General features: G+C 38.6%; 1 protein-coding gene across 5 annotated transcripts in view; it reads left to right on the plus strand.

The window, feature by feature from the left end:
* SON (SON DNA and RNA binding protein) overlaps positions 1 to 22596 on the plus strand; it is a gene marked incomplete at its 3' end in the record, with an annotated part of 29036 nt that overhangs the window by 2554 nt on the left and 3886 nt on the right. For 3 of the 5 annotated variants that reach the window (XM_084231745.1, XM_084231746.1, XM_084231747.1), the window contains exons 2-8: positions 398 to 564; positions 2204 to 8107; positions 9351 to 9511; positions 11420 to 11566; positions 11742 to 11930; positions 18440 to 18550; positions 19711 to 19827. In XM_084231745.1, coding sequence (XP_084087871.1) covers positions 398 to 564; positions 2204 to 8107; positions 9351 to 9511; positions 11420 to 11566; positions 11742 to 11930; positions 18440 to 18550; positions 19711 to 19827 — 6796 coding nt within the window. Of the gene's footprint in view, positions 1 to 397; positions 565 to 2203; positions 8108 to 9350; positions 9512 to 11419; positions 11567 to 11741; positions 11931 to 12031; positions 12287 to 18439; positions 18551 to 19710; positions 19828 to 22596 lie in introns of those variants that run through there. The other 2 variants (XM_084231749.1, XM_084231748.1) reach the window with 2 other exon arrangements.

Below are 22596 nucleotides of genomic sequence, written 5' to 3' on the forward strand. Positions count from 1 at the left end.
TAGTGTGATCTATACACAAGTGCAGCTTCATTGTGGTTAATGTTTTTGCCATAATGTTAAGTCTTACATCTTTTTGGATTTGTGATGTAAGCTTAATTTTTCTCCTGTAATATATGCAAGAAATCCAAAAGTCTCAATTTAGATTCCTGCGAGTATTTTATTTAAAACTTACTTTTAAAACAAAAAATTCTTTTATATTTTTGAAAATGTGTAAAAATGAAATCGTACTATCAGGAGAAAATGTTAAGGAAGTCCTATTTATGGGGGTTGTAGTCTGAAAGAAGTACAGAAATGGTGACGTGTATGTGCAATATAAGATCTTAATGAGTTACAGATACAAATTTATCACGTAGAGCCATCAAAATACTAATCATTTTTGATAACTTTTCTTGTCAAGTGGAAGGAGTGAAGGCCAGCTTAATGGTGAAACAAATACACCTATTGAAGGAAACCAGGCAGGTGATGCAGCTGCCTCTGCCAGGAATCTACCAAATGAAGAAATAGTTCAGAAGATAGAGGAAGTACTTTCTGGGGTCTTAGATACAGAGCTACGGTATAAACCAGGTAAGTGGGAGATAATTAGCTGTCTCAAAAATTACGCTTTAATTTTTTTTAAATAGTTAATAGTATTGTTTCTTGACTGCAGGATAATTAAAATGTTTGTTGGATTTAAAACATGAGTAAATTTAAATTTCAGTTAATTTACCAAAGGTTTTCCTGTTTAAATCCTTCTTTAAAAATAGAGTTATATTGAAATGTGCGCAGTGTACACTTGTTTGTTTTGCTGGTGGAATATGGCTTCATTTGATTAAGTCTTGTAGTGCCTCACTACTGGATTTCGTATGCCGAGTTTTCATTGAACCATTGTGTAAACATCGGGTTTGGAAGATACAGGTGTCTGGGTCAAATCAGTAATGATTTTAAAACCCTTGAAGTTTTATTTTAAGGCCCACGTGTAGAAAATTACCTTGTTTTTGAATCTTTTTAAAAGAGCAATGAATGAAGAGGAATCATTGCTTGGCTATTTAGCTTTTTAAAACTCGATTAAGTGTTTGGAAATGAAGGCACTATGGTTAACTACAAAAATGTCTTCATTTAGTTTTGGAAATGAGGGGTGAAGTATTTTTAATTATTTTTGGTACATGGTTAAAATAACATTAGCCGTGCTTAGACTCCTGACTATCAACTCTTACTTGAAATAGAATTTAGCTAACGTATGGTATATGACATAGGTCTTATCATATGTGTTACTTTTTCCCCCCATGATCTTAAAGACCTGGATTTCTGATAAGCTTTTTCTGTGATCACTAAGATTTATCTAATTTGAGCATGGCATTAAAGTAGATATAAACCACTTTATTTTTCATGTAGGCAAGTTGAAATGTTCATGTTAAAGACTGTAAGAATCTTTTCTTAAATGAAACATAAAAGTTTCAGTAATTCTAGAAGACTGCTGGAAGATGTCATTTTTATTACAATGTAGCATGGGTGTGATAAGATAAAGTTGAAGTTCCTTATTGATGCTTTGATTAGACCTTTGTATACCATAGAAAAGCAATAACTAGCAATTACTCAGTGTTTACTGTGTGTCAGGCATTGTTTACTGGGTTTTTTTTTTTTTTGAAAACTTAAAGAAATTTTAATTTTATATTTTGCATATTTAACTCTAACTGTAGGAGAACAGTGTTAGTAATTTGGCCAAGTTCATTCCTCTAGTGAGTGGTGGTTGATTCAGGATTCAAAAGCAGGCAGTCTGTTCCAAAACTAGTGTGTTGTGTGTCATCTATAAATAAGGTTATATAACAAATAATTATTAAAATCACATACAGGGAATATTTTTAATAGAAATTGTAGTGACGGTAATATGACGTTTCTAAGTAGTTTAAAAGTGATTTGAGACTGAGGATACTTAGGTGAATATAGTAAAATGCCTCTTAATATAATGGCAAACATTTTTGTGATAAACTAAAAACTATCTTTAACCCAGGCTTTACGTAAAGTAGGATGAAGTAAGTATTGGAAAGATAATCAGTTTTCATATAATTGATTGATGAGTAGTAGTTTCTTTGGTAATCTTCTATTTAACAAGAACTGTTACACTTTGGTGCTTTAATTGGGAATGTAAATCTTCACTTGTATGACTTACCTAAATGTACTTTGGGAGAATGTTAGACAAATTCCAATTCATTTCCCTTAATTTCAGACATGAAGGAGGCCTCCAGAAAAAGATGTGTGTCTGTACAAACAGATCCTACTGATGAAATTCCTACCAAAAAGTCAAAGAAGCATAAAAAGCACAAAAATAAAAAGAAGAAAAAGAAGAAAGAAAAGGAAAAAAAGTATAAAAGACAGCCAGAAGAATCTGAATCAAAGGCGAAATCACATCATGATGGGAACATAGAGTTAGAATCAGATTCCTTTTTGAAGTTTGATTCTGAACCTTCACCGATGGCACTGGAGCATCCCGTAAGAGCATTTGACCTATCTGAGACCACTGAGTCTTCTGCAGTTGTGCTAGAACCTCCTACAGTATCTGTGGAGGTATTGGAGCCACACACCTTAGAAACTCTGGCGCCAACTACAAAAAGTGCAGAACTGTCTGTAGCATCTACATCAGTAGTCTCAGTGCAGTCAGAGCAGTCTGAGGCAGTAACACAGGAACCATCCATGACAAAGATTCTGGATTCCTTTGCCACAGCACCAGTGACTACAACAGTAGTCCTGAAGTCATCTGAGCCAGTTGTAACAATGTCAGTGGAGTATCAGATGAAGTCTGTGTTGAAATCTTTGGAGAGCACACCTCCAGAGCCATCAAAGATCATGTTAGATCCTCCCATAGCAAAAGTGCTAGAGCCATCAGAAACCCTTACATCATCAGAGACACCTACTGAGGTGTATTCTGAGCCAAGCACATCAACAATAATGGATTTTCCAGAGTCATCTGCAACTGAAGTGCTAAGATTGCCAGAGCAGCCTGTAGAAGTACCACCGGAGATTGCAGATTCATCCTCGACAAGACCACAGGAGTTGCTGGAGCTGCCCAAGACCACAGCGTTGGAGCTGCAGGAGTCGTCGGTGGCCTCAGCGATGGAGTTGCCGGGGCCACCTGCGACCTCCATGCCGGAGCTGCAGGTGCCCCCTGTGACTCCAGTGCTGGAGTTACCCGGGCCCTCTGCTACCCCGGTGTCAGAGTTGCCAGGGCCCCTTTCTACCCCAATGCCTGAGTTACTAGGGCCCCCTGCGACAGCAGTGCCTGAGTTGCCGGGGCCCTCTGTGACATCAGTGCCACAGTTGTCGCAGGAATTGCCAGGGCTTCCAGCATCATCCATGGGGTTGGAGCCACCACAGGAGGTACCAGAGCCACCTGTGATGGCACAGGAGTTGCCAGGGCTGCCTGCGGTGACTGCATCTACAGTAGAGTTGCCAGGGCAGCCTGCGGTAACAGTAGCAATGGAGTTGACCGAACAACCTGTGACGACAACAGAATTGGAGCAGCCTGTGGGGATGACAACGGTGGAACATCCTGGGCAGCCTGAGGTGACCACGGCCACAGGGTTGCTGGGGCAGCCTGAGGCAGCGATGGTGCTGGAGTTGCCAGGACAGTCAATGGCAACGACAGCGCTGGAGTTGCCAGGGCAGCCTTCGGTGACTGGGGTGCCGGAGTTGCCAGGGCTGCCTTCGGTAACTAGGGCACTGGAGTTGTCGGGGCAGTCTGTGGCAACTGGGGCACTAGAGTTGTCTGGGCAGCTCATGGCAACTGGGGCACTGGAGTTCTCGGGGCAGTCTGGGGCAGCTGGAGCACTGGAGCTTTTGGGGCAGCCTCTGGCAACAGGGGTGTTAGAGTTGCCAGGGCAGCCCGGGGCGCCAGAGTTGCCTGGGCAGCCTGTGGCAACTGTGGCGCTGGAGATCTCTGTTCAGTCTGTGGTGACAACGGAGCTGTCAACGATGACCGTGTCGCAGTCCCTGGAGGTGCCCTCGACGACAGCGCTGGAATCCTATAATACGGTAGCACAGGAGCTGCCTACTACATTAGTGGGGGAGACTTCTGTAACAGTAGGAGTGGATCCCTTGATGGCCCAAGAATCCCATATGTTAGCTTCTAACACCATGGAGACCCATATGTTAGCGTCCAACACCATGGACTCCCAAATGCTAGCGTCCAACACCATGGACTCCCAGATGCTAGCGTCCAACACCATGGACTCCCAGATGTTAGCCTCTAGCGCCATGGACTCCCAGATGTTAGCAACCAGTTCCATGGACTCCCAGATGTTAGCGACCAGTTCCATGGACTCCCAGATGTTAGCGACCAGCTCCATGGACTCCCAGATGTTAGCGACCAGCACCATGGACTCCCAGATGTTAGCGACCAGCTCCATGGACTCCCAGATGTTAGCGACCAGCTCCATGGACTCCCAGATGTTAGCGACCAGCTCCATGGACTCCCAGATGTTAGCGACCAGCACCATGGACTCCCAGATGTTAGCGACCAGCACCATGGACTCCCAGATGTTAGCGACTAGCTCTATGGATTCCCAGATGTTAGCATCTGGCACTATGGACTCTCAGATGTTAGCTTCCGGCACCATGGATGCTCAGATGTTAGCGTCTGGTACTATGGATGCCCAGATGTTAGCTTCCAGTACCCAGGATTCTGCTATGTTGGGTTCAAAATCTCCTGATCCCTACAGGTTAGCTCAGGATCCTTACAGGTTAGCTCAGGATCCTTACAGGTTAGGTCATGACCCTTACAGATTAGGTCATGATGCTTATAGGTTAGGGCAGGATCCCTATAGATTAGGCCATGATCCTTACAGGCTAACTCCTGATCCCTATAGGATGTCACCTAGACCCTATAGGATAACACCCAGGTCCTATAGGATAGCACCCAGGCCCTACAGGTTAGCACCTAGACCCCTGATGTTAGCTTCTAGACGTTCTATGATGATGTCCTATGCTGCAGAACGTTCCATGATGTCATCTTACGAACGTTCTATGATGTCTTATGAGCGGTCCATGATGTCCCCTATGGCTGAGCGCTCTATGATGTCAGCCTATGAGCGCTCTATGATGTCAGCCTATGAGCGCTCCATGATGTCCCCTATGGCTGAGCGTTCTATGATGTCAGCTTATGAACGTTCTATGATGTCAGCTTATGAGCGCTCCATGATGTCCCCAATGGCTGACCGATCTATGATGTCCATGGGTGCCGACCGGTCTATGATGTCATCGTACTCTGCTGCTGACCGGTCTATGATGTCATCGTACTCTGCAGCTGACCGGTCTATGATGTCATCTTACACTGCTGATCGTTCAATGATGTCTATGACAGCTGATTCTTACACCGACTCTTACACTGATACTTATACAGAGGCATATATGGTACCGCCTTTGCCTCCTGAAGAGCCTCCAACAATGCCACCATTGCCGCCAGAGGAGCCACCAATGACACCACCATTGCCTCCTGAGGAGCCGCCTGAGGGTACAGCATTACCCAGTGAGCAGTCAGCATTAACAGCTGAAAACACTTGGCCTACTGAGGTGCCAGCATTACCTCCTGAAGACTCTGCAACCCTCCCTGAACCTCTTGTAAGTCAAAGTGAGATTTCAGAACCTTCAGCGGTGCCTGCTGACTATTCAGTGTCAGCATCAGAGCCTTCAGTGCTAGCATCAGAGGGTACTGTGACTGTTCCAGAACCACCACTAGAACCAGAGTCTTCAGTTACATCAACACCTATAGAATCTGCTGTAGTAACAGAAGGGCATGTGATTGTTCCAGAAAGTCCGGTAATTTATATGGTGTCTGAAACTCCGGTAATGTCAGCCGAACCCGCTATGCTAACATCAGAGTCTTCTGTTATATCAGAGACAGCAGAAAACTTTGATACCATAAGAGCTTCAGGACATGTTGCTTCAGAGGTATCTATGTCCCTGCCAGAGTCAGCAGTAACTGTTCCAGAACAATCACAGAGTACTCTAGAGCTGCCAGTTGTGGCTGCGTCAGAGCCACCAGCTGGGGCTACCCCAGAGCCATCAGCTGGGGCTGTTCCAGAGCCCCCAACCATGAGTGTCCCGGAACCACTGCCTGTAACTGTCCCGGATCTGCCAGCTGTGGCTGCCCTGGACCCTCCAGCTGAGACTGTCTCGGAGCCCCTGGCCATGGCTGAGCCAGAGCATGTTACTGTTCCTGTACCAGCTGTTTCTACCCTGGAGCCTACTGTGCCTATCCTGGAACCAGCAGTGTCTGTCCTTCAACCTGCCCTGATTGTTTCAGAACCATCTGTTTCCGTCCAGGAATCTACCGTGGCAATTTCAGAGCCTGCTGTCAGTGTCTCAGCGCAGACTCAAGTAATAGCAACTGAGATGATTGTAGAAGCTACACCAGTGATGCTGGAATCTAGTGTTACGAAAGGAATGAATTTATTGTCTGGTGATCAAAACCTTGCCCCAGAGATTGGCATGCAAGAGATTCCGAGGCATTCTGAAGCACCTCATGCTGAGGGACACCTGAAAAATGACTTTTATGAAATTGAACAAGGTGTAAATACAGACCTAAGTATAAATAATCATTCAGTTGCTAAAGAGATGGAACACAATACAGTGTCTTCTGCTAGCACTGATGCTGTTGATGAAATTGGTGAAGGGAAAATTTTGCCTATTGATGAGACTAAACAATGCACAGTATTGGATACCTGCCCTAGTGTTAGTGAAGCTGATGTAGGAGGAACTCTCTTTTCTGCTGGTCCCCTTCCTCTTGCACCTGATGTCCTAGGAACTAGTAAGGGTTTTGAATTTGCAACAACATCTGCTCTTAGTTCAGTTAGTAAATATGATGCTGAAGTATCTTTAACTGCTCAAGATACTGAACATGACATGGTAATTTCCACCAGCCCCAGTGGTGGTAGTGACGCTGACATAGAGGGACCTTTGCCTGCTAAAGATATTCATCTTGACTTGCCAGCTAATGACTTTGTTAGTAAAGAAGCAGAAGGACCATTACCTATGAAAGAGAGTGACCAGACTTTAACAGTTGCTGTCAGCCCTAAAGAAAGTGGAGAAGATAAGGAAGTACCTCTCCCTAGTAAAGAGACCTTGGGTGATTCAGGATTTTCTGCCAATATTGATGAGATCAATGAAGCAGATTTAGTGAGACCATTACTTCCTAAAGACATGGAGCGCCTTGCAAGTCTTAGAGCTGGTATTGAAGGACCTTTACTTGCAGGTGAAGTTGAACGTGACAAATCTGCTGCCAGTCCAGTTGCCATTAATATACCAGAAAGAGCTTCAGAATCCTCTTCAGAGGAAAAAGATGATTATGAAATTTTTGTGAAAGTTAAGGACCCACATGAAAAAAGCAAGAAAAATAAGAACCGTGACAAAGGTGAGAAAGAGAAGAAAAGAGACTCTTCATTAAGATCTCGAAGTAAGCGTTCTAAATCTTCTGAACACAAATCGCGGAAACGTACCAGTGAATCTCGTTCTAGAGCAAGAAAGAGATCATCTAAGTCAAAGTCACAACGCTCTCAAACACGGTCAAGGTCACGGTCAAGGCGCAGGCGGAGGAGCAGCAGGTCAAGGTCAAAGTCTAGAGGAAGGCGGTCTGTATCAAAAGAGAAGCGCAAACGATCTCCAAAGCACAGATCTAAGTCCAGGGAAAGAAAAAGAAAAAGGTCAAGCTCTAGGGATAACCGGAAAACAGCTAGAGCTCGAAGTCGCACCCCAAGTCGCCGGAGTCGCAGTCACACTCCCAGTCGTCGAAGAAGATCTAGATCTGTGGGCAGGAGGAGGAGCTTTAGTGTTTCCCCCAGCCGAAGGAGCCGCACCCCCAGCCGAAGGAGCCGCACCCCCAGCCGAAGGAGCCGCACCCCCAGCCGAAGGAGCCGCACCCCTAGCCGAAGGAGCCGTACCCCCAGCCGAAGGAGCCGCACCCCTAGTCGTCGGAGAAGATCAAGATCTGTTGTAAGAAGACGGAGCTTTAGTATCTCACCAGTGAGATTAAGACGATCACGGACACCCTTGAGAAGAAGGTTTAGCAGATCTCCCATCCGCCGTAAACGATCCAGGTCTTCTGAAAGAGGCAGATCACCTAAACGTCTGACAGACTTGGGTGAGTTCCTTTAAAATTTAATGGTGTTGTAATAGAGAATGATTTAAATCTGTTTTTTTCCGTCAAGTGGTATATTTTGGTTTATTTGTTCAGGGTAGATCCTCTGTTTTGGTACTTAGCTTGTGTTAACAAAATGTGGGGATAGGTACATTTGTAATTTGAGTTGAAAAGATGTGCTTTGGAGTACATTAGAAACAAAGTCTCTAATACTTGAATGTTATATTTTGTGCAAACCATCTTCCATAATTAAAAATGAAAAGCAGAAGTCCAGTATAAAGGCAGACTAGTACTAAACTGGGTTTGTTTTAATGAGGTACAAGTCTTAAAATGGCAGTGTAGTACTGTCATATGTTTGAAGGTAATTTTTATTGTATAATGGATAAGGGAGGTGACAGGCAATTTTGTATGTTTAACTTGGGGGATGTTAGCAAAGTAAGTGAAATTTCTTAGATTTAAATGATTGCAATAATCTTTAAAGCTTCCTGTATTCTGATTTCTAAAAGCATGTAGAAATGATTAAAGCTGATGGATAACTTATGCAAGAATATCAGCAATAATAATAACTTATTTCAGTAGATTTGACATTTACACACTGGATTGTTTAAAGACCCTAAGGGAACAGGGAAGAATGCGTTCTGGCATTCATTTCAACAAAAGACTTTTGAGTTTGTTTTTTGTTCAAAATAGGGGGAAAGTTCTTAATTCTTGATTGATTATAAGTCAGCAGAGGAGTCATGTGAATAAGTTCCTTTTTTGACCAAATAGTAAAGTTGCTAAAAAATGAGCAGAACGTGATAATTGTTCCAAGTACTGTGGTATGGATAAGGTGTTTAGAAAGCACAGAGGAGTAGAATGTTCTGTTTTGTCTTAAGGTTTGTTAGAAGAGTTGGCACTAGTAGTGGATCTTAGAATGATTTAAAATGTCAGATTAGAATGAAAGTAATTTAAGGACTTGGTAATTTTGAGAAATAAAGTGGACTTGGGCAGATATGTGTATTAAATTTTGGCAAAGTGATTATTATAGTTGTTTAAGGTAGCTATTTTGTATAATTGAATGGAAAGTTCAACATTGATTTAAGTAGTGGGTATCTACTTAAAAATTTTGTGCCTAGAGTGATTTGATCACACTTGTGATTTGGCCAGGAAATTGATGACTTTAATCTTATTAGTGTATAAAACTTTTGGTAAGACAAAATGTTTGGCCGTTTAGGAAAACTGCGTCTTGTTTTTTTTCCTCTTACAGATAAGGCTCAGTTACTTGAAATAGCCAAAGCTAATGCAGCTGCCATGTGTGCTAAGGCTGGTGTACCTTTACCACCAAACCTAAAGCCTGCACCTCCACCTTCAATAGAAGAAAAAGTTGCTAAAAAGTCAGGAGGAGCTACAATAGAAGAACTAACTGAGGTAAGCGAGACAGAATTTGTTTTCATTTTTAAATGGTTATTCCAGTGATGTTGACTCTGGAGCGTGCCAAAACCCGAATTGTGGGCTGAACTGATAATGGCTGGCACCGAGTGGCCAAAACCCGAAATACAGATGTGGCAGCGGCAGAAGCTCTGTTTAGCAGGCCATTATCCGGGATGGCTAAGCTCCGCTAGCTAAAAGTTACTTCCCATTACTTTTGCTTTCCAGTTTTAGAAGCCAAACTGACTGAGGAGTGGGACGGTTCGTTTGAATGGAGGAGGTGTTGAGTGAGCAACACGCAGAAGCTCGCCTACAGTTTCGTTTCCATTCACGACGTGTTCACTGATCGCCACGAGTGTACTGCATATACGCAAAGACACAGACAATCTTCAGAAATGATCTTTTGCCACCGGAGCTTGGAAATTAATGAGAATAGCTGGCCATTGCCTGAAAGGAACTTCTTTCGCATCAACATTTCGGGTTTTGGCTGTTTGGTACCAGCCATTGGTGATAATGGCCGGCCATTATCAGTTCTTCCTGCGGTTCGGGTTTTGGCAGTAACATATATTTTAAACACACTTTTGTTTTAAAAAAAATTTGATCTTTTCAATTGAGGCTTTTCTTGGCTTTGTTTTATTATTATTTTTTGGGGGGGGGTGGATGCTCAAATATTGCTGCTAGGATCCAGAAATACCACAATGTTTCGTATATTGAAACTTGTTATTGGCTAGCCTTATGCCAGCCTGCAATTGTCAATATATTCTCTTCCCCCTTGATTACAGCTTGATATACTCTGTGTTTTTGGCTAAATGAGCTTTTTATCCTGTTGTAATATTTTCAATTGATAATGGATGTGGCAAATTCTATTGCTTGTATAGAGGCAAGTCCTACCCAGATTTATTCTGGCCTTTTATAAAACCAGGTAATGGAGTCTGTTCCTTTGCATCTCAAGAAGGAATTGATTTTGCTTTATGTGTCAGACCTCATTAGTTGCACCCTCTCCATCATGCCTTATTTTCCATTCTTGAGATCTGTTGCTTTAGAGACTAAAACTACAAAACATTTATGGAGAGACATGTTACTAACCCAATTACAAATGTTTGAAATCTTTTATTTTGCCATACATTTTGGTATCACATAGTTTCTTAATCCGTTTCTTCACTTAGACTTATTACAATATGAATTGCAACTTCTCTTAAAATGAAAGGACCTGTTAAAGACTTTTACTTGCTCACTTATCAAATTCAAGCTCCTTATCTAAAAAAAAAATTTGTGAACACTTAGTGTTTTCTTGTATGTTCTTAGCTTTTATCTTTAGCCCTTTTTGTCCCTTATACTAAGTTTCTTTTCAACCTTTTTACCACCACTTGACTAGGATGGCTTTTTTTTCCCCCTTTCTTTGCCAGTCTTTGTCCTTTACCATGAAAATCTGGCTTAGAACTCTTGAAGGACTATCCCTTGATTATTAGATTCTGCCTGATTCTGTTCTGTCTTAAGCTTTTGTTCCCTCAGCACTTATATATTCAGTTTGTATTATATCAGTTTGCACTTGTTAATTGTGTTGCTCTGTAAAAGCGTTCTTCAAAAATTTCACGTGTATGAATTCCGTCTCAAACTAGATTGTAAGCTCCTTGGGAGCAGGGACCATGTCTTCTACTTTTTTTTTTTTTTGTATTTCCTGGACAGTGCCCAGTACAGTGCTCTGCACATAGTAGGTGCTCAATAAATGTTGTTGACTGACTGACCAGTTAGTGTGTTTAAATAGTAGCTAATAAGCTCGGTTAACCTATTTATAACCTATCATTACTCTTAATTTTTGAAAATCAGTGTTAATGTGGTTTTTTTTCTTTCAAAAAATTGTTCTACATAAGTGTAAGATTTATCTTTTGTTTGTTTTTACTTTTTAAGAAATGTAAACAGATCGCACAAAGCAAAGAAGATGATGATGTAATAGTGAACAAGCCTCATGTCTCAGATGAAGAGGAAGAAGAGCCTCCTTTTTATCATCATCCCTTTAAACTCAGTGAACCCAAACCCATTTTTTTCAATCTGAATGTGAGTATCAGTGTTTATGGACTGATGAAACAGCACAACTTACAGAACTGTTTAAACAAAATTCGAGTAGAATTTAGTTGTTTAATTTTTGGATTAAGTACTGTGGGAAGTAATGAAGTATTTCAGGTTACATTAAAAATACTGATTTTTAATTAAGAAACACTTTATTTTTTAGATTGCTGCAGCAAAGCCCACTCCACCAAAAAGCCAGGTGACATTAACAAAAGAATTTCCTGTGTCATCTGGATCTCAACATCGAAAAAAAGAAGCAGATAGTGTTTATGGAGAGTGGGTTCCTGTGGAGAAAAATGGTGAAGAAAACAAAGATGATGATAATGTTTTCAGCAGCAATTTGCCCTCTGAGGTAAGTAAGAGGTCTATTACTTATTTCTCCTTTTTTATACCTGAATCTGCCATTTTATTGTTATTTTATATCTGATTTGGATTCTGTTTCACTCTTCTTAGGGCCGGGTTAAACGGCAGGGCCGGGTTAGACGACAGATGAAACAACCCGCAGCTTCTCATTTGACAGTAACTCGATGCAATTCACTTTGTGGAACCAAGCCACAAAGTGAAAAGCATCGAATTGCAGAGAACAGTGTTATCACATCCCTACCCGACATTGGGCCCTCCTTGCACTTGTGGGAAGGTAGCCCAAGGTACAACTATTTAGCATCACGTTTTGCTTCAAGGCTCTATAGCTCTAGATTTTGGTGGTAGCAAAATTACCGGGTGGAGGGATTGAGTGGAGAGAGGCAGATCCTCAGGTTCAACACAAGAACTGGATTGGAAAAGGTCATTGTAGGCTGTTGTGATCATCTTGGATATATAGCCCATTGCCCTTAAATAATGTTGTTTTATTATTATTAATATTATTATATACTGGGTTGTTTGTCAGATAGCCTTCAATTTTAATAATTTTCCCTCCTGCTACCTTGGCCCTTTTGAATTCTTGTGTTTAACCTAATGTTCAGCCTTGGTACTCCAGTTCCCTTCTCCTTCCCCTTTTGCTACTGTTAAAAGTTGGAGAAGTGGAATTCACACCCTGAAATTTCCAAGAGGCTTTAGTTGTATCTTGTCAAAATGACGCAGTAATAACACCAAGTGTCAAAACAACCCCATTAAAATGCCGCCTGATTAAGTAATGTGCTGCTAAATATAGTGCACATGAAAACAGCAAGACTGTATATATATGTAAATATATATATATATATCTGTATCTTTGTATGTATCTCTGTATCTGTACCTTTGCTGTATCTTTTAATAAACAGTTTACTTTTATTTAACTTGTTGTGCAAAATCACGCTTGGGGGATCTGGGAGGGTGGAGACTTACTAGGGGGGGTGGGAGTTTTATTGAATCGTAGACTAGTGATCACCTCTTGCCCTTGGTTTCCAAATCCCAGATACTTGTCCAAGGACTGGACTAGATAATTGATGCCCTAGCAGTGTGGGGCTGCTTTCCCACTTCTCTTGTAGTTCTGGGATGCGTAGGTCAGAGAGACCTGTACTCTTCACCTTCAGGTTCATTGGCCAAATCATCTTCCACTAAACACCTTCAATATTACAAATCCTATTATAAAATCAGAAAGTGAACAGAACCCAAATCAGAAACCTGTTGATAGCTTCCCCTCATCCCCCTGAGCTATTCATGGGCAACATTTTCACTTTTATTTTTTTTTTTGATGACCCGCGCGGCATAAAAGGGAGCAAGTTCTGTATAATGAAGCTGGACATGGTAACTAGCCAGTGCAACTTACAGACATGGTAGTGTTCTGTAATTACAGGGGGTTCAACAATTGAAGCAAATTATACCATCACCAGTGGTGGGGGGAGAGCTGGTTTGGGCAGTATTTCAGTGAAATGAATAGCTCAGTTGCTGTTCCCAAAATTAGGCTATCTGCACATTTCAAGAGATAAAGCTTAAATTGACATTTGCCACTGACTTAAATATTGAGGTAGCTGACTATAAACCATGGTGAGAATAGAACAAAACTAAGAAGTTTTGATACATGTACTTTTAGTAATTTCAGTGTAGATGTTTAACAAAGGGCTGGAACAAGACAAAGGGAGAGTCTATATATAAGAAAAATTTTCCAGTGGAATGGAGCCCTATTGCAGAGTTCAAAGGAATTTTCCCGAGAAGATAAGTGGCCATAACTATTTAAAGTTGAAAATGAGGAAAGTGCTTAGTGAATCCTGGTTATGCTTTTTGATGGAATTTATGTATTTGAAATTCAGCCATTTTAATTCCTAACACTGGTCTTTTAGCCTTGTCTGCATAAAAGATGAATGTCAGATTTTAATTAAAAGTTGGAATTATTCCAAAGAAATTCCATGGGGGGAGGTCAGTACTCAAATTTTACAAAAAAAAAAAAAGTCTTTTTATTACAGCAGGAGAAAAAAAATCATATTCAGAAGACCAAGTGAAGTAGGTATCTCCTGTTGGAGCGTACAACTATTTGATGTCCAAACTCTAGTTTCTTAGAGTAGATTCAAAAGATATATAGGTTAATTTTAATGCTAAACAAAACAGTCCAAGATTTTAGGAAAATGGACAGGATTATGTTTTGCTTTCACATCTCTGTACTTTTTTATCTAGCAATAATATTAAAACACCTAGAGGAAATGTTCACAATATATACTGTGGCAGTTGAGTACTTACTGAATGTTCTCTATATACCAGTGTTTACTGTGGATCACTATTGGTGAAATTACGGGTGTATTGACCCTTTCAATTCCCTATAAGGGGTTGTGAAATAAAGGTTTTCTAGAATAAAGGGAAAGTATTTTTTGACCTATCAATCTTTTTTTTAAAAAAATGGAATTTATGATTATTTTATGAAATACACAAAGATCACAGATTTGGTATCTCTGAGGACCAAATCAGCTTTGGTATAATCCTTAACACCAACAGTTCTCTCGCACATGCGTGCTAACTGACATAAGTATGAGGGGATAGACGTGGCTGGATCAGCATAAATCCATATCTCACGGAGCACCAACTCACCAGACCGTGCCTTACTGTCATAGCATCGTCTTCCTACTCAGCAACCAGGCAGCAGCATCCTCAGTAAGAAAGCAATGACTGCAGAATTTTGACCATGTTTCTGTGAATGTGATTTATAAACAAATCAACAATGCTGGAAAACTAAAGTTTAAAAAATTGTCCTGGGGTCATTCATTCTTGGTAATAAAGTCATTAGCAAAGGCACATTGGGTGGAAGATTTAAATGTAATCTTTGGCATAAAATTTCCATGGGTTTACTCTCAATCATAAATGTTTTAGATTTTCAGAAAGACTTCTTTTAAGGTCTTGTGCAAGGTGATTTGCCTACATGTTAAGATGATTTTTGTCTCCAGCAGTGTGCTTGGTTTATATTATTGAAAATATGTCCACATGTCCATGGAAATACAATTCTCTTATAAAATTCTCTGAATTTATAAAGTTTAGGAAAGCTAAGTCCTCAGGGAAAGATAAACTTTTTAATTGGAAATTAAACATACAGTGTTTGGCAGTGCTAGAATCTGTACCTAGAGCACTGATAGTCATTCTTAGATTCTCCCAGGTGATAAACACCAGATTTCACTGACAATTTTAATAGATTACTTTTTTCTACTTTATACTTTTATTTCACTGTTACATTTTATTTAGACTAAGTATGTATTAATAGTTGCTCTAGATAACTTTATGTATCATAAAAAGAATAATCACTTTAAAAGAAAACATTCTGTATTTAGTGTGGCTTTTGTTTTTGTAGTTTGTTACTTTTATATGATTTTGCTAAATATTTTTAAATGTTTTATGTACAGGTCAAACTTCTTATGACTAAAAATTTTATATTTTCTAATTTAGGGTGTCTGCAATTTCTTAAGTAGAAAAGAATAATTTTTATGTTATAGGAGCTTTTCTTATCTTGAATAACCCCCATCTAACAATTTTCTTAAGCTCATTTAAAAATCATTTTATTAGTTTTCAAAGAAGTACTTAACTACTTGTTCTATATGTGTTAACAGTTGGCGTCATTAAAAGGGTGAAGCAAATTAATTTAGGATTTTTTTGAGTGAGAAATACACCCAGAATACAGATGCTACATTATTATAACTTAGGTCATGATTTGTATGTTATGTGTTGTCAGTTGATTTATGCATTTTATTATCCCTGACATCTTTTTTGGTTATAAAGGAAGTAGTAGTCTATTGCTGAAGTAGAAATTTAAAATAACTCGGATAGACTTTTATTAAGACACTTTTGTATAGATGTCACCTTTTAGAACAGTTCTCAGGGAAAGGGAAATTAAATTCCCCCCCACTATAGTACTTAGAATATTATTAGCAATCATAATTAAACTTTATACATTAGATAAACAGTCTATAGTATATTAGTGTATATAATTGGCATGTTGATCACAACTCAGTAACAATATTTTATGGGATTTAAGATTCTCATTTTCCCATTTTTTTTAGAAGGGCTTTTTAGTGTCATTGATACCTTTCACACATTCCTGTTTCTGAGCAATATTTAAAAGACAAACGCTCCACTGTATTGTATAGTGTAATACACACTAAATACACGTACACCCTGTAGTCCAATATAGTAGTTAGTAACCACTGAAAAATCGCGTCTTAATTGCACTAGGCATTTTTCAAGCATTCATTAGCTGTCACTAAAGAAAACTGTATTAAACAGTGTTGTGTTACCTCTGAAGGGTAGCTGTGATATTTTAATAATATAACATTTGGTTCAGTCCTTAATTGCTTTGGGGATTATAGTTGACTTCTCATGCATTATTGCACATCCTGAGTTTCCTTGAAAGGCTAGCAATATGCTTTTTGATGCAAACCTCTGAGGATCCTTAAGAGGTTAAGGTAATCCTGATTCTATTTTGAGTATATTCAGGTTTAAGAAATTAATACAAAATTAAGTCTTTTTCCTATTTGGTAATACAGTTCTGACATGAACTTGCAGCTCACTTGGTAAGTCTGCTGAGGAATACATGAAGTTGTATTACCTCAGGAAAAAAATTAGTAGTTTTAGCTAAAAAGTAAGTTTATATCAAGGTTGCCAACTATATTAAAATTCTTTTCAGAGTGAGATGTGAATTTAAGGTAAAATTAACAAAATTGGAATGAAGTTTCATAGTGGGGATATAGGATGAGGCATTTAGGTTGTCTGCTTACTCATTGAAGGCTTAAAGAGAAAAGTATGAAAATACAAAATGTCTTCAGAAGAATGAACTCACAGATGTGTGTATATTCATTTGCTTTTCAATTGGGACAATTTTATTCTAGAAAAGTTGGTGTTTTCAGAGCCATCTTAAGTACATTTTTATGGCTCAAAATATCTCCTATGAGTTTAGAATTTTTAGAATAAATTCATTGAACCTAGATATCCTAAAATTTATAGATTGCTATGAAACGTAGAGTAATTCTGGCAAGGTTAATGTGACAGTACTTGAGGTTCATAGGCCTTCAAAAACTACATCTATAATTCTGACAGTTTCAGGAAACATCTGTGGTAGGCTAAAGGAATGGAAATTTCAGCCTTAAATCTGTGGCCCCATTTAAATTTCTAGCATTCAAGCAGAATTTTCAGTCAAAATTGAATATAGTACTTTTTTAGTGTTTTGAGTCTGACTTAGCTATACCCCAAAAATGTTCTAATGAGCATGCACAATTTACTAAGTTGCATAAGAAATGAAGATCTTTCATTTCACAAGATCTATAAACATTCTAATAAAATTACAGAATGAATTGAGTTTATTTTCTCTTCATTTTCAAAAGGCGGTATATAAAAACATATTTATATGAAAGTGTTTAGCTAAAGGGGTATTAGGTGATTCAGCAAGTTAACAATGATGCAGTTAAGGTATGTAAAGGAAGATTAGTAATCTTTACATAAAAGACTTAATTATTCTCTCAGCCATATACCTTTCTCTGTTTTAAAAGAAGTTATTTCATATGTTGTACATAGTTAAATTGCATAGTCTTTTAAGAAAAATTCTCAGCTGTTAACTTCTGGACTTATATATCCATGCAGTACCTACTAATCATTCTAGGTATATGAACAAAGGGAAAGCCAAAAATGAATTTTCTTGGGTGAAATAACTAGAAAATCTTAGGCTTAAGTCATTAGAAGAAAAATATCAAGAGTTTGTGAACTGATAAAAATCAGCCAGAGCTCTTAATGTTAAAAATAAAAGTATCAAATACTTACTTGATCAGTTTTCCTTCTGTAGTTGAGCCTTCACAAATCTGACAATTTGGGAGTTAAGGTTAAAGATTGCCTTAAATTAAAATGTGTATAAACTGAAGATGCATTTATATAGTGAGCATATTAATTGAAGAGATTTGAGTTTATAACATCAAACTAAATCAGTGAACAACCACCAGAAGTAAAGATGTGCAGATGAGTAAAGCAGAGATAATTAATGGTAATGGTTTTCTGCTCGCTTAAACAAGAACCGTATTGTTTTGGAAGTTTATGTTAATCAGGAAAAAATGAAAACTGCCAATAAGTATGAAAAATTAATAGTCAAAAAAATTGAAAAACTTAACCAGTTTACTATCAATGATTTCATTAGTGGTAGGCTACGGATACTTCTCAGTAGAACTTCGTATAATCGTAATTTTATAGTAGAAAATAGAATGAGGTTGTGGTTTGAATTTAACTATTGCCTTTTAATAACTTTTAGTTTACCTTAAACCTTATCTACTTTTCAAGGTTAACCTTTTTGAGTCTTCTCTCCACAAGATTATTAATATGTGACCTTTACTTTTTTTTTTTTTGATGTGGCAATGGAAGAGAGAGTACATTTTGGGATTTAGGGTTTCTATTGTAATTTGAGAAAATTATCTATGTTTTCTTTCTTAGCCTGTGGACATCTCTACAGCAATGAGTGAGCGGGCACTTGCTCAGAAAAGACTCAGTGAGAATGCATTTGATCTTGAAGCCATGAGCATGTTAAATCGAGCTCAGGAACGGGTATGTAGCAATTTGAATGTCTACTTGAAATTTTCACTAACTGGATGGTTGTGACATAAAGTCTATGACAAATTGTTGAAATTTAGGTCCTTGAAAACTAAGGAAATAATTTAGCTACGCTTATTTTAAATAAAACTGATTTGGGTCTTGATCATTCTTTAAATGTTGATGTCTTGGGTGGCAGGAACTGTTTCTTGAAAGAATAAGAAAATTTCCTGCTCCTGTAAGAGTTTGTAATTTGATGTATAAAAATATCCTAAGTGCTCCCACTTAACCCTATTGAAGTACAGGTACTCTTATTAGTTCCTACTTTCCAACCAAGGAAACGGAGGGATGAAGTCACAAAACTTAAGTTGGGGTGCTGGGCTTTAATCCCAGGCAGTCTGAGTCCAGAGTCTACATTGTTAACAATGGGCATCTCCTTTTCTCCTTTCTTTCTGTTGGTGGAGCTATAAGGAACAAATAGTACATGTTCAGACAGATAGGAGAATACATTGTTTGATAATACCATGTTTTCAGCACTTTGAATGAGAAAATACACTTTAACAACTGATACTTAACTGTCACAGTAAATGATGGTGATTGATGGTAGTGTACTTTTGAAGGAAAGCTGTTTTATATGTTTGAACAATTTGCTGTTTTTGTTACTCTTTAGGCATATATTTTGAATTTATTCTGGATTTATAATACCTCAGAGGAAGGAAGTAATTAAAAACTAATGTCAGACAGTCATGACATTTATTAGGATGCATTTATGTGAGATACTTTTCAAGGCTTTGAGTCTTCTCCCTACTTTATGAGTTGGTGGGCATCCTTTGCTTTATGCACTCTGTTCTGTAGTTTTTATGGATCATGTGATACTTTCAAGAATGAATATTATTATCATTATGCTTTTTAGTTGTTAGGGATATATTTAAGATTTTGTTTTATTAATTGGATCTGCTGAATGTCGTTAAACTTTTGTTCAGAATGTTCAGGAAAACTTAAAATATGTATAAATTCAGTATTTTAAAAGTTGAATATTTAAGTCTATTCAGACTTTTCAGAACTAGGTAAACCGATTACATTTAGTGAATTAAGTTGTTAATACCAATGGTGTTTTAACTAGATAAGTAATTTTAGTTAGTGGGAGCTACTCCTGAACTTTCTTTTTCCTTCAGATTGATGCCTGGGCTCAGTTGAACTCTATTCCTGGCCAGTTCACAGGAAGTACAGGAGTACAAGTTCTGACACAAGAACAGTTGGCCAATACTGGTGCCCAAGCCTGGATTAAAAAGGTACACATATGCAAATACAAAATTGTCTTAGTGAAATTTTTTTAGAAAATGTTTATTAAAAATGCACTAAGAACGTCTAACCAGTTTTGAGTAAATTTGCTGTGTGTATGTACTCCAGGATGGACACTGAAGATGGACCTGATTCATGGGACAATGGCAAATGTAGAAATATGGCTCAAGAGCCAGTCAGTTTATATCCTGGGTTATTTTTGTTATTACTATTGCTGGTTTTTGTGGGGGGTGGTCTTTTTTAAACTGTGCTTTGGATGTTAACAGTGTATATCTCAGGTGCTGTTCAGAACATGGCCACAACTCCAGTTGACCTACTAATCTAATGATTTCAAAGCAGTGGTTCTCAAATTTTTTCTCATGGGATGCTTTATTACAGGTTTATTTTTGGTGGCTCACTACCCCCAAGACCCCTTTACCATCCTAATTTTCCATTCCTCTGCCCTTTTCCCTTCCTTAATGCCTGTGCCCTCCTGTAAGTTCCTAGGCCCCGTTCCCGATCCCTCTTGTCATCTCCAGCCCCAGAGTCCCTGTGGTTGTCAGCTGTGCTTACAGCAAGTTGTTGGGAGACCCCAGTATTATCCCCGCATGTGGTGATCTTCCCGTGGTACGGACTGCAAGGGTTGGAGTGGGGCGGGGGATTACTGGAGCACTGATTGGGGGTGGTGAAGGGTGGTGAAATGGGTGGGTTGGGAATGGAGAATACTATCTGTGGACCATCATTCAGGCCTGGTGGCCTCTGGTGATCCACAGGCTCAATTTGAGAACCACTGACTTCATGGAAAACCAGGTTATTATAAGACCTGAATTCAAGGGAGAGGACGGACATCTTGTGCTGTGAAGATGTAGGTGCACCTGCTTTCAGATTCCTGCAGTGATACCTGTGAAATCCACCTACGGCTGCCTCATTGTTGGGGGAGTCTTAGGTGGTTAAGAAGGGCTTTCTGAAGAAATACATTCTGGTGAAGGAATGTGGTTTGGTTGGATGGGTGGTGGGAGATTTGTTTCAGGAGTGCTGGCAGCATAGCAGTGCTGAAACTGGGAGGCTGCGTGGTCTAATGGATTTGGGAAGGTTTCTTTATCCTGCTGTACTCCTGACTCCTTTTGTGATGGGCAAGTAATTACTTGGAATTTTAGTCTTTGAGTGTCTTTTGGAGACACGTTCTTATTACTGCCTCACAGGGTGGCAATCAACTATGTGATGGTTACTTGTAGAGAAATGCCATGAGTGCCAGTGATTGAATAGAATTTGTGAAAAATGAGATACATTAGTTGCTTTGGGCCTTTTAATCTCATAACATTTATTTCAGTTTGATAGCATTACTTCTGGTAATCCTCTTATTAACAAATTAATATTAAAACTATATTCTCACTTTGCTTGCCATTTGGATTTTGGAAATAGTTGCACTAATTATGTATAGATAAGTATATGGCCAGATTCATTAAAAATACACAATTTATGTAATTTGCTAGGGGGCGTTGTTGAATATAAGTAGATGGCAATCTAGGAAAATACTTTTAAGGTTTGCAATAATTTTATACTAATTTTATATTACAGTATTTAGATTATGAAAATGAATTCATGTACTATTTGAAAAATGGCTTGCATCCTTTGGAAGAAATTAATACTTTAATACAATTTAATACTGTTTAGAAGTTGAGGGAATACTCTATCAGGGAGTTAGACGTGAAGCTTTGTGGGTGTTTTGGCGTATAATTAATTAGTCATGTAAATTATTAGGTGGAAATTTCTGAAGGGGGTTTCATTACACAATTTTGGACTTCATTTCTATAGTGTTGGTCCGTAAACTCCCCCCTTTTTTTAAAAACAAATCTCTTAGTGATACAATTGTGTCCCTATAAACATTTAAAAAAAATTATTAGCCTTGTAGGCAGTCCACAGATTATAGAGTAATTCACATTTTAAACGTAAATAATTTTTGATATTATATGAGAAAGATGTGTTCGCCAGATCAAATCTGAAAATAATTACAAAAGAATATTAGTATCAATTAAGGAAGGAAGATATTATTTCTAAAAATGAGCCACCACATGAGGAAAAGTCATTAGGTAACTGAAAACTGAGCATTGATTTTCACTGTTAAGTATCACAAATCTTCCTGTGTTTAGAAAACTTTCAAATGATAAATTAGTACATAGTCCAACATATATATTAAAAACCACATTGAATGCCAGCTTTCTCTGTGTTCACTTTAGTTTGTTGTGTAGTATATTCTTAAATGAGAGAGAATAAGTGTCTTACCAATATTACTTGTTAGGAAAACATTTTTAAATAGTTAATTGATTTAAAAGGACCTTTATTTTCTAGAATGAAATGATTTGGACATGACCTGATAAATATTGTTCACTATTGTAGTCTCGTTAGCTTTTTTGGTGAACTGTATACACTCTGGGGTAAAGAGACAGAAGATGCTAGAAAATGAAAACAAAAGTTGGACACCTGGGTTACTTGAGGATTTGTATTGTACTCTGCACAGTTGCCCTTTTTTTTAGGAGTGTTGCCTGGAAAAGAGGGGCGGAGGAACCTGGAAGTAAGTAAAAGTCATTCTAGGTGTGTAGCATCAAGGCAGTTGATATCCCAGCATCAGCTAACTTTTCTCTTTATACATCTACACTGCATGGCCTGCACCAAAAAAGGAACTGAACCAGGGGTATGTTTTTACCTCCACAGCTGCCTCCTTCCATCAGAGCACCTTGTTGAACTTAATGTCTAGCCACGCATCATTGGCTTGTTTTCTC

This window comes from Talpa europaea, assembly GCF_964194135.1.
Source record: "Talpa europaea genome assembly, chromosome: 4".
Taxonomy (NCBI): domain Eukaryota; kingdom Metazoa; phylum Chordata; class Mammalia; order Eulipotyphla; family Talpidae; genus Talpa; species Talpa europaea.